At 40.4% G+C, this 12,617-nt stretch overlaps 1 protein-coding gene across 1 annotated transcript in view; it reads right to left on the bottom strand.

The window, feature by feature from the left end:
* The window catches only part of CLCF1 (cardiotrophin like cytokine factor 1), an 82,480-nt gene extending 70,137 nt beyond the window's left edge, over nucleotides 1–12,343 (bottom strand). The window contains exon 1 of the mRNA XM_073597079.1: nucleotides 12,207–12,343. Coding sequence (XP_073453180.1) covers nucleotides 12,207–12,222 — 16 coding nt within the window. The 5' untranslated portion in view covers nucleotides 12,223–12,343. The remainder of the gene's footprint in view (nucleotides 1–12,206) is intronic.
* Nucleotides 12,344–12,617: the final 274 nt, after the last annotated feature.

Genomic DNA, 12,617 nt, shown 5'->3' with positions numbered 1-12,617 from the left:
CAGTCTTGACAAAGTTTTATAGTTCTGAGTCAAGATCATCGAAAAGTCTGCCCAGACCAAGCCTCAGTCTACTAACGCTAAACTCTAGGTATGGATTTTATTGCATAGTTACATTGGTTCAGCTTGGACTAATATGCCATAGCTGTGGAAGCACTGTGGATTTGGAGAAACACTGTAGTAGTCGCTGCTACTAAAGTGATCACCTCCTATGATCAGTAGCTGCCCTGCATAGTAACCACAGGGCTTCTTAGCTCCTTACACACAGGAGGGGGTATTAAAGACTGGCAGTTGATACATGTTTTTAACACCCACCCCCAACCGCTTACCTACAAGCAGATATGGTGTCGCTTGGAGCAGTACAAATTGCCGAGACTTTGCATTGTGGCAATTTTACCACTGCATGTGGAGTTTGACATGGGTCACTACTTGAGAAATTTTCCCATGTTTGTGGATGTTACCTTGCCATAACTGTGGACCAAGAATTTGCAGCATGATCCCACAGTTTAACATTTCCATTTGTCAATTAAAAAAAAAAGAAAGACAACAGGAGGCCGCAGTGTTGCCTCCTAACCTCCTCCACCACAGATGACTTTTCAGGGGGAGTGGTAAATGATATAGCTTGTGTGAAAGGAGCCTAAAGCCGCGTACACACGAGCGGAATGTCCGACAGAAAAAGTCAGACAGAAGCTTTTCATCGTCTATTCCGATCGCGTGTAGGCCTCATCAGACTTTCTTTTCTGACGGACCTAGAAATGGAACATGTTCTAAATATTTCCGACGGACCCAATTCCTATCGGGAAAACCGATCGTCTGTATGCTGTTCCGACGGACCAAAAACTACACATGCTCCGAAGCAAGTACGAGACGGAAGCTATTGGCTACTGGCTATTGAACTTCCTTTTTCTAGTCCCGTCGTACGTGCTGTACGTCACCACGTTCTGGACGGTCGGACTTTGGTCGGACTTTGGGTTGACCGTGTGTAGGCAAGACCGCTGGAATGGAATTCCATCTGAGTTTCGTCGGAGAAACCTTCGGAGTTTATTCCGACGGCTAAACCGGCCGTGTGTACGCGGCATAAGGCTAGGTTCACACTACAGTACTGCGATCTGATTTTGATACAATTTTCAGTGCATCTTTGTTGCAACCTGGTTACATTTTGGATGTGGTTTGCATATTGTTTGGGGCCAAAATCACACTGGAATCCCACTAAAGTGGTACAGGAATCTTTTCCAAAATTTCAACAGGATTGACAACATTTGCTATATTGTTGCAACCAGTTAAAGCAGAAGCATGCACTTAAATAAACACATTCCATAAATAAAACCCTGATAGATCCATTAAAAAACTCCACTCTACAATTTAGCTAATTATAGTGCCATCAAATCAGTTTCAAAACTCATATCATATGATCACAGTGTTTTATTTCTGAATTTAAAAAAGAGACAGTATAAACATACAAATTATGGTGAGAAGGGACTAAAGCAATCAAAAAGCCCTCTAACCAAACCAGCGCATGGCACTGTAAGGCCTGGTTCACACCTACAGTGCCATGAAAAAGTATTCATACCCCTTCAATTTTTCCACATTTTGTTATGTTACAACATACAGGGATATGCAAAATCATTATAGACACTGATACTCATACACCTTCACAGGTTGAACTGGATGGACTATTGTCTTTTTTCAGCATTACCAACTATGTAACAACCAAAAACGTAAATGTATTTTATTGGGATTTTATGTGATAGACCAACACAAAGTGGCACAAAATTGTGAAGTGGACGGAAAATGATAAATGGTTTTCAAATTTTTTTACAAATAAATATGTAAAAAGTGTGGCGTGCATTTGTATTCAGCCCCCTTTACTCTGATACCCCTAACTAAAATCTAGTGAAACCAAATGTTTTCAGAAGTCACCTAATTAGTAAATAGAGTCCACCTGTGTGTAATTTCAGTATAAATACAGCTGTTCTGTGAAGACCTCAGAGGTTTGTTAGAGAACCTTAGTTAACAAACAGCATCACTAAGGCCAAGGAACACACCAGACAGTTCAGGGATAAAGTTGTGGAGATGTTTAAAACAGGGTTAGGGTATAAAAAAGTATTCCAAGCTTTGAACATAGCACAAAGCACTGTTCAATCCATCATCTGAAAATGGAAAGAGTGGCACAACTGCAAACCTACCAAGACATGGCCGTCCACCTAAACTGACAGGAGAGCATTAATCAGAGAAGCAGCCAAGAGGTCCATGGTAACTCTGGAGGAGTAGCAGAGATCCACAGCTTAGGTGGGAGAATCTGTCCACAGGACAACTATTAGTCGTGCACTTCACAAACCTGGCCTTTATGAAAGAGTGGCAAGAAGAAAGACATTGTTGAAAAAAAGCTATACGAAGGCCCATTTGCTGTTTGTGAGATGCCATGTGGGGGACACAGCAAACATGTCCAAAATTGAACTTTTTGGCCTAAAAGCAAAATGCTACGTGTGGGGGATTTTATGTGATAGACCAACACAAAATGGAACATAATTGTGAAATGGATGGAAAATGATAAATGGCTTTCAACATTTTTTTACAAATAAATATGTGAAAAGTGTGGTGTGCATTTGTATTCAGCCCCCTTTACTCTGATACCCCTAACTAAAATCTAGTGGAACCAATTGCCTTCAGAAGTCACCTATAGTAAATAGAGTCCACCTGTGTGTAAATGAATCTCAGTATAAATACAGCTATTTTGTGAAGCCCTCAGAGGTTTGTTCACCTTCCAGCAAGACAATGACCCTAAACATACAGCCAGAGCTACAATAGAATGGCTTAGATCAAAGCATATTCATATGTTAGAATGGCCCAGTCAAAGTCCAGACCTGAATCCAATTGAGAATCTGTTGCAAGATTTGAAAATTGCTGTTTGCAGACGCTCTCTATCCAATCTGACAGAGCTTGAGCTATTTTGCAAAGAAGAATGGGCAAAAATGTCACTCTCTAGATGTGCAAAGCTGGTAGAGACATCCCAAAAAGAATTGCAGCTGTGATTGCAGCCAAAGATGGTCCTACAAAGTATTCACTTAGGGGGGCTGAATACAAATGCATGATACACTTTTCACATATTTATTTGTAAAAAAAAATTCAAAACCATTTATCATTTTCCTTCCACTTCACAATTATGTGCCACTTTGTGTTGGTCTATCACATAAAATCCCAATAAAATATATTTGTGTTTTTGGTTGTAATAGGACAAAATGTGGAAAATTTCAAAGGGTATGCATATTTTTTCAAGGCACTGTAAATGTTTTCTTTAGGTTGTACATATCAACAATATTCTTTGGTACTCATTAAGAGCATCTAATTATATAGAAGAAAAAAAAATTCTGAACAATATTTTTGAAAAACGTTTTTCTTCCTAGAGCTGACTATGTCAATCTCTGTACTTTATTATTTTTTTGCGAATATCTTATCGAACCATTCCAATGACTCTCTTTCGGATATAAGCTGATACAATCCAAGGAACATCTAGCACATTTTAAGGACCCTAAACATTCAGCCAGAGCTACAATGGAATGGTTTAGATCAAAGCATATTCATGTGTTAGAATGGCCCAGTCAAAGTCCAGACCTAAATCCAATTGAGAATCTGTAGCAAGACTTGAAAATTGCTGTTCACAGATGCTCTCTATCCAAACTGACGGAGCCTGAGCTATTTTGCAAAGAAGAATGGGAAAAAATATCACTCTCTAGATGTGCAAAGCTGGTAGAGACATCCCCAAAAAGACTTTCAGCTGTAATTGCAGCGAAATGGTGGTTCTACAAAGTATTGACTGAGGGGGTTGAATACAAATGCACGCCACACTTTTCACATATTTGTTTGTAAAAAACTTTGAAAAACAATTTATAATTTTCCTTCCACTTCACAATTATGTGCCACTTTGTGTTGGTCTATCACATAAAATCCCAATAAAATACATTTAAATTTTTGGTTGTAACATGACAAAATGTGGAAAATTTCAAGGGGTATGAATACTTTTTCAAGGCACTGTATGCATTTTTTAGTGCATTTTTAGTTTTGCAGAAAAACAGTACAGTCCATTTAACATGGTTTCCTATAGGTCACATTCAAATCTGTGCATTTTATGGAAAGGGCCTGGGACTTTTTTCTGGTTTTTGGTTCCAAAGACTTTACTGGATCAAAAATGCATATTGAAAAATGCAAAATGCACCTGGAATATGCACACTGCAACCTGCATAGGTATGAACCAGACCTTAAGCCGTCTTAGAATAGCAGATATTCCCATGTCTCATTCCATCACAAATCCCAAAAATAGGAGGAATTATTCCTCATTTCAGGACAATAAGTGGAGCCATTAAAGTCATTGGTTTATGCCTCAAACAGCCAAATGCACGTCCAGAACCACTGGGGTACAGTTCAAATACAGCCCAAGATTATTGAGCCATTCATTCCAAAATGCAAACCGCTGTTTCAGGCTTTTTGCCCATTGTTTGTGCAGTGTATGGAAACCACATCTAAGGTAGACACCCAAGAAAACCTTTAAAAAGACAAAGTCTAGGAGGAGGGATTGTTGCAGAGGCTGAAGTTGGTAATATGTGATGTATCACAGGACATTGGGAGATTTCTGCTTTAACCCCCCCCCCCAGTGTGAAATTTTTTTGTTTCATTTTTTTTAATTTTTGGTGCCGCCTCCTGATGCCATTCCAGCCTAGGCCACAGTGACATGTACCTGGTCCCGTGACCTCCTGGGATACTTACATCATATATCCCAGGAGGCTGCAGGATCGGCACACAGGATGGTCAGGGGCAGTCCAGAAGGCGGGCCAGGGGGCGGGTTCAGTGTGCCATTGGAGCTGGTTGTCTGCACCCAGAAGGACTAAGATAGCGGTGCAGGACCATCTGTGTGGCACCCAAAGAGCAGATCACAGAAAACAACATTGGATTCACTTTGCAATCAAGTATGTGCTTTGAAGAGCACTACAGCACTACGGGGGGGGGAGTTGCGTTTTACATTTTGGAACACGTTACATATTACACCCATATCTAGGGTGTAACATATAAGGCATTCTGGTTCCCCCTCTCCCCCTCAGTGTGACAGTGGGCAGGGGTTCTTCTACCTGCAAATAATGTCACATTTTGAAAATGGAGTAGTTGGAGTAGTTGTGTGAGCCCCCATAACCACGACGTCCTTTCACAGGAAGCTGTGACTGAAGAAACTACTACCCCCATCTTCCATCTCAGTAGTCAGACTTGTAGTTTACCCATTTCAATACCGGACAGTTACACCTCCTTTCAGTCCAGGCCATTTCTGCTTTCAGCACTGTCACACTTTGAATGACAATTACTCCGTCATGCAACACTGTACCCAAATGACAGTTTGTATCAATTTTTTTTTAGATAGATGGAGCATTGGGTGGCTATTCCAGCTAGTCCCATAGCAAGCAAAATGTCTTGTCACCTATGTGGCCAGTTTACACCGCCGCACCGCAGTGTGTGCTGAGAAAAAGTACAGCGGGTGATACTTTTATCCAGTGCAGCCCATTTCAAGGTAATCCACTGCCTCAAACCGTGCGGCGGCCAATAGGACTTAATGAAATGTCACTTTGTGACATTTCAATAAAGTTTAATTGTTGAGGCCTAAATGATTAAGCCCACTAGGGGGTGAAACGCATCTGGGGGACCTCTCCTGTGGGTAGAGAGCAGAGCTGAAGCCATCCTTTCACACGGGGCAGAATCTATTATGATCAGAGGATCTGTCTACTGATCCCCTACTGATCAGAGCAGAGCATGCAGGTGACAGGTCCGTGTCTTCTCAGTTTATGCATAGAGGACACAAACACAACCTGCTCTGCTCTATGGGCCGTCAGGTGTAAATGGACTTCACTGTCCGTTTACAACTGCCTGCTCTCTGATCCGATCCGTCTTGACGGAGGAGATTGGATCCCCTTGTTTTTTTTTATCAGATTGGAGGTAGGCAGACTTGCGTCGGTCCACAGAGGTGCATGGACCATCCAATCAGGACTGCCTGAAAACTGGCAGGCGGACCTGATCAGACCCTTTGTGTGAAAGGGGCCTTCCTGGTTAGTATTTTACACGTGTCACACCTCCCCATTGAAGAGTAAGGCCCCTTTCACGCATGCTGTTCAGGCGGACCTGATCGGACACTCAATTCACCTCTATGGAGCGACAGTTGTCAGCGGTGACATGTCCGCTGATATCCGCCGATTACTGATCTGGTCTGCCAAATACAGACGGATGGTGGTCCTATTTTTCATCCGTCTGGCGGATCGGATGAAAACGGACAGGCAGTTTATTTTCAACCGATCTCCCCATAGAGGACAGCGGGACTCTCAGCACAGTGAGCGGAGACAGAGATGTCATCCGCCTGCTCAGTGGGGATCAACGGATCGATCCCCTGCTGAGCAAGTGGAGTCCGTTAAAACGGACGCGCCCCATGTGAAAGGGGCCTAAATTATACTATCCGGCATTCTGGGAGTTAGAAGAATTTTTTCTCACATGCATATACAAACTATATGGACCATGCTGGCTTTTTTTGCACAGGAACTTTCTGGTAGGAAGATCCAGCATTCATACATCAGTACTGTGTACAAAGACCCTTAGGCTCAGTTCACATCTAGTGATTTGGAATCATAGGCAGAATTGGCGCCATTTTGCCCGCGCTTCCAAATCACATTAAAATTGCAGCAAAATGCGTGATGTGCACTTGGGTGTTATTTTATTCTTAATGGCAACCCAAATGTGGTGCAATTTTGCTGTGATTGTCGCATGAAAAAACTCACCTGGCTCATTGCCAAAATTTGGTATGTGAGCTTCTTTGGCACAATAAACTCACGTAGGGCAATCTATTTGCTTAAATGCACAACACGTAGAAATGCGTGCAAATTGCGCAAAAACTCACGAGCAGGAATATGCATTCCCTCTACGTGAAATGTGAACGGGGCCTTAAGCTGTAATATTTTACATTCTTGGGTTTAGATATACTTCAACCCCGATGCACTCTGATCATGAAAAGTGATGTCCCTGTCTGTGAAATCACTTGCCTTTAACCACTTGCCTACAGTACCCCGGCAATTTTTAACTTTTTTTGCACACGTACAAATCAGCACTTTTTGCTAAAAATTACTTCAGTTCTCCCAAAAGTATAATTTTCCTAAAAGCAGAGACTCTGAAGACTAAAATGGAGGTGGTTGCATTTTTTTAAATGTTGCGTGATATCTGCACAGCAATTTATCAAAGCATAGTTTCAGGAAAAAATGACACTAAAATAAACTGTAATGTGAACAGACACAATATCATATGGATTTTTTTTGGTAAAATATAAAAAAGATGGTGTTGTGTCAATTAACTTTTGTGCACTAGTCCAAATCATTTGGTTGAGGGGGGATTATGGGGTGGGGTTGTTTTTCAGGGATTCAGTGGTTGGGCTTGGCCCCTTAGTTCTAGTGAAGGGAACTCTTAAGGCATCAGCATACCAAGACAATTTCATTTTTCCAACATTGTGGGACCAGTTTGGGAATGGCCCCTTCCTGTTCCAACATGACTGCACACCATTGCACAAAGCAAGGTCCATAAAGACATGGATGAGTGGGTTTGGGGTGGAGGAACTTGACTGGCCTGCACAGAGTCCTGACCTCAACCCAAAAGAACACCTTTGGGATGAATTAGACTGGAGCCAGGCCTTCTCGTCCAACATCAGTGCCTGACCTCACAAATGCGCTTCTGGAAGAATGGTCAAACATTCCCATAGACACACTCCTAAACCTTGTGGACAGCCTTCCCAGAAGAGTTGAAGCGGTTATAGCTGCAAAGGGTGGGCCAACTCAATACTGAACCTACGGACCTAAGCCTCGTACACACCATCGGATTTTTGGCCAACCGAGCGTCAGACTTTTGTCCGAAGGGCGCGTGCCAGGAACTTGTCTTGCATACTAACGGCACACAATTGTTGGCCAACAAACACAAACATAGTGACGTACTACGTGGATTTCAGATCTTGAGCGCCACCCTTAGGGCACCTTCTGCTATTGTCGTGTTTGGTGAGCATTGATTCCGAGCATGCGTGTTTGTACTTTCAACTTTTGTGTGACGGACTTGTGTACACACGACAGGAAAATCTGACAACAGACCTTTGTCCACCGAAAATTTACTAGCCTGCCATCCAACATTTGTTGGCGGAAAGTTGGACAACAATTGTCTGATGGAGCGTACTAACGGTCGGATTTTAGGCAAACAGTCTGTCATCACACAATTCCCTGACGAAAATCTGATCATTCTCCAGCAGCCTTCTGAAACACATCACAGGTCCCAGAAGACTGGGGGACCATTCACAAAGCACAGCGCAGCTCACGCATGCAAAATGGAAAATGCTCGCCTGGACACAAAGCCGGTTGAAGGATAGGCTTGGGTGAGGACAGCGCTGGATCCTTGGACACGTAAATGTCCTTATATTTGTAGCTGTTGATTTTTAATTTTTTTGGATGAGACTGGAGCTCCTCTTTACTTCACTTAATTGTGTGGAGAATATGGAAGAGCCATTCTGACTATGAATTTCAGAATTATGATTTTGAATCTCAGAATTCTGACTTTTAAACTTGGAATTATTACTTTGAATCTTCTAATTCTGACTATGAAACTGAGAATTCTGACTTTTAATCTCAGAATTCTGACTTTCAGTCTCAGAATTTGGACATTTAATCGCAGAATTATTACTTTGAATCTTCTAATTCTGACTATGAAACTGAGAATTCTGACTTTTAATCTCAGAATGCTAACTTTTAATCACAGAATTATTACTTTGAATCTTAGAATTCTCAGTTTCATAGTCAGAATTCTAAGATTCAAAGTAATAATACTGAGATTAAAAGATAGAATTCTCAGTTTCATAATCAGAATTCTAAAATTCAAAGAAATAATTCTGAGATTAAAAGTCCGAATTCTGAGATTAAAAGTCCGAGTTCATAGTCAGAATTCTCAGTTTCTCAGAATTCTGACTATGAACTCTGAATACTGACTTTTAATTCTCAGTTTTACAGTCAGAATTCTGAGATTAAAAGTCCAAATTCTGAGATTAAAAGTCCAAATTCTGAGATTAAAAGTCAGAATTCCGAGTTCATAGTCAGAATTCTCAGTTTCATAGTCAGATTTCTGACTATGAACTCTGAATTCTGACTTTTAATCTCAGAATTCAGACTGCAGAATTATTACTTTGAGGCCACACATGTGCAGTGCGAATTGAAGCTCTGTTTTCACAGCTAATTGACAAAGTAATTGTTCAGCGTTTCACGTCAGTTTTTGATCAGGATCAGGTCAGGATTGCATCAGTATCAGGTCAGGTTTACTTCAGGATTTTATCCTGTTCACAACGAAATGCATCTACGAATCAGATGCGTTCCCATAGTAGATAATGTGCTTGCAATTCGCACTGCAATGCCCAGAAAGCGCACACGTTTTTTGGGCAATGCGGAGTGCGAATGCAACGCACATATGTGAACCAGCCTCATTCAAATGAAGGTATGTTAAAATGTCATGCGAATTGGATGCGGTGTAAGCCGCATCCAATTCACATAGGTGTGAACCGGGCCTGAATCTTAGAGTTCTGACTATGAAACTGAGAATTCAAATTTTAAATCTCAGAATTCTGACTTTTAATCTCGGAGTTATTACTTTGAATCTTAGAATTCTGACTATGAAACTGAGAATTCTGACTTTTATTTTAAGAATTCTGACTTTTATTCTAAGAATTCTGACTTTTAGTCTCAGAATTCAGACATTTGAAACTCAGAATTTTTAAATACATTTTAGGACGACCCGATGGATCTTCTGTAGGAGAAAACAGCAACATTTTGTTGTAAAACAGAGTAAAACAAAACACGCATTTTGCTAATCTCTACACAAAGCTTTAGCCTCTAGAGAGAGCTGAGTGGACAGATGTAGACAGGACCAAGGTGTGACACCCAGAGTCTGAAATACCAGAGAAGATTTAAAGGGGGAAGACGGGGCAAGACGGGGGAGGTGAGCCAGTAAGACAAGCTGCATCTTAAAGTGCTGCCTGTCAGTGCTATGGGTGGGGAACTCTGAGAGATGTCACAATCTGTCTTTGATACTGACACTTTCTTACAAGTGTCTGTCTCAAGGGCCCCTCTCATGTTTCACCCTGAAAAACGACACAGACGCCCAGCAACCTGCACAACGCCTCCTCCTATTCCCAGACACTTCCATTCCCATTGTGTGTGCCCACCTACCAACTACAGCAAGGAGATCACATCCACAGCCATTGTACACAAAGGTGCTAAGCAGACGTCTATCCATATCTCAACTATCTATCTATCTATCTATCTATCTATCTATCTATCTATCTATCTATCTATCTATCTATCTATCTATCTATCTATCTATCTATCTATCTATCTATCTATCTATCTATCTATCTATCTATCTATCTATCTATCTAATAAACACATATGATGTCTATCTGTCTCAATTAATACAAATGATGTAGAGAGATATAAGAAAATAAATAGATAGATAGATAGATAGATAGATAGATAGATAGATAGATAGATAGATAGATAGATTGATTAGAAATAGATTAATTGAAAGATAAGAAGAGAGAACAGAAATAGAAAAAAATTGTAGATAGAAAGATCAATAGACAGTAAAATAGAAATTAGATAGATAGGTGGATAGATGTCTCTATTATATCTTTCTGTAAATCAAACAATCAATCAATCAATCAATCAATCAATCTATTTCTATCCTAACTTCATATCTATCTATCTATCTATCTATCTATCTATCTATCTATCTATCTATCTCATATGTATTAATTGGGATAGATAAATATTTCTCTATAATATCATTCTATCTATTAGTCTATTTCTAATCTATCTTCCCATCCAACTATCTATCTATCTATCTATCTATCTATCTATCTATCTATCTATCTATCTATCTATCTATCTATCTATCTATCTATCTATCTATCTATCTATCTATCTCATATGTATTAATTGGGATAGATATATAGATAGATAGATAGATAGATAGATAGATAGATAGATAGATAGATAGATAGATAGATAGATAGATAGATAGATATAGACTAATATATAGAAAGATATTATAGAGATATATTGATCTATCTACAATTTTGTCTATTTCTGTTCTCTCTTCCTATCTATCTATCTATCTATCTATCTATCTATCTATCTATCTATCTATCTATCTATCTATCTATCTATCTATCTAACTGTCTATCTATTTATCACATCCTATGTATTAACTGATGATAGATAGATAGATAGATAGATAGATAGATAGATAGATAGATAGATAGATAGATAGATAGATAGATAGATAGATAGATAAAATAGAAATAATAGATTGAAAGACGGGAAGAAATAATAGCGATAGATAAAATTGTAAATAAATAGATGGATATATGGATAGATTGTAAAATAGAATAGAAATTGATAGATAGATAGATAGATAGATAGATAGGAAGAGAGAACAGAAATAGACAAAATTGTAGATAGATCAATATATCTCTATAATATCTTTCTATATATTAGTCTATATCTATCTATCTATCTATCTATCTATCTATAGATAGATAGACATCAGTACCATCTCAATGTAAAATATTTTCTATGTTCTGAATTGTAAAATCCTTTTCCATTCTCCATTTTTTTGCTCAGTTTTGCTCCCCTTTAGGAAGTAAACCATTGTGCTATAGGATCCCATATATAAGACAGACAGTAAGTCCTGGATGTAACTTTCTAAAAACAGCGACTTTGCCCTGAAATTGATCTGTGATGAAAAGCGAAGGAACTTTTTCCAGGAAAGCCGATTTCCAGGGACAAATCCTGAAAAGCCGGGACTGTTCCTGGAAGTCAGGGTCACCTGGCAACAGTGTGACAGTTAAAGGAAATCCACCAACGGAGAGGGCTGCCTGCATGCAGAGGGCTCCTGGTTGGCCAAGTGTGCCGTTTGTAAACACAATGTGGAAGCCGGAGGGGGCTAGAAAAGTTCTGGTGAAGATAGAAGCCCTTATGAGATGATGGACCCATCAGAGGGGCATTATAGAGTGTGGAAAGTTGTGGGATGGAGGTACTGAGCTAGGCGGCCCTGCAGAGATATCTGCAGAGGAGAGAGGAACAGAGAGAGATGGAGAGCAAAGTTTTTACCTGTGATAAGCCGCATGTCGAGGCCCAGGAATAGTCAGTGGCTGGGGTTTGCTGGTAGTAGCCCAGCTGTCTCTTTAGTAGCCAGGGCAGAGAGTGCCATGTCTCGCTATTACCTTCCTTTAAAACCAGACTGGGTGATCTGTGGGAGGGTGGAGGGAGAGGAGGAGAGAGGAAGGAGGGGGGAGCAGGAATTTTTGGGAGGGAGAGAGAATTGGAGCCTCTCCCCTGACGTCATATGAGTAACCACAGAGAAAAAGAGAGAGAGAGAGAGAGGAAGTGAGAAGGACAAGAGGGAGGGAGAGAGAAAAAGTTATCAGGCTCGGAGAGGGCAAGAGGTGTCAGGATCAGAGAACCTGCGTCCACATCCCACCTAAAGACCTTGTTCACATTGGAAACTCTCACCTCAAGGGG

Source organism: Aquarana catesbeiana, linkage group LG08 (assembly GCF_042186555.1).
Source record: "Aquarana catesbeiana isolate 2022-GZ linkage group LG08, ASM4218655v1, whole genome shotgun sequence".
Taxonomy (NCBI): domain Eukaryota; kingdom Metazoa; phylum Chordata; class Amphibia; order Anura; family Ranidae; genus Aquarana; species Aquarana catesbeiana.
The sequence above is the reverse complement of the archived record's forward strand: the minus strand, read 5'-3'. Positions and strand labels throughout refer to the sequence as shown.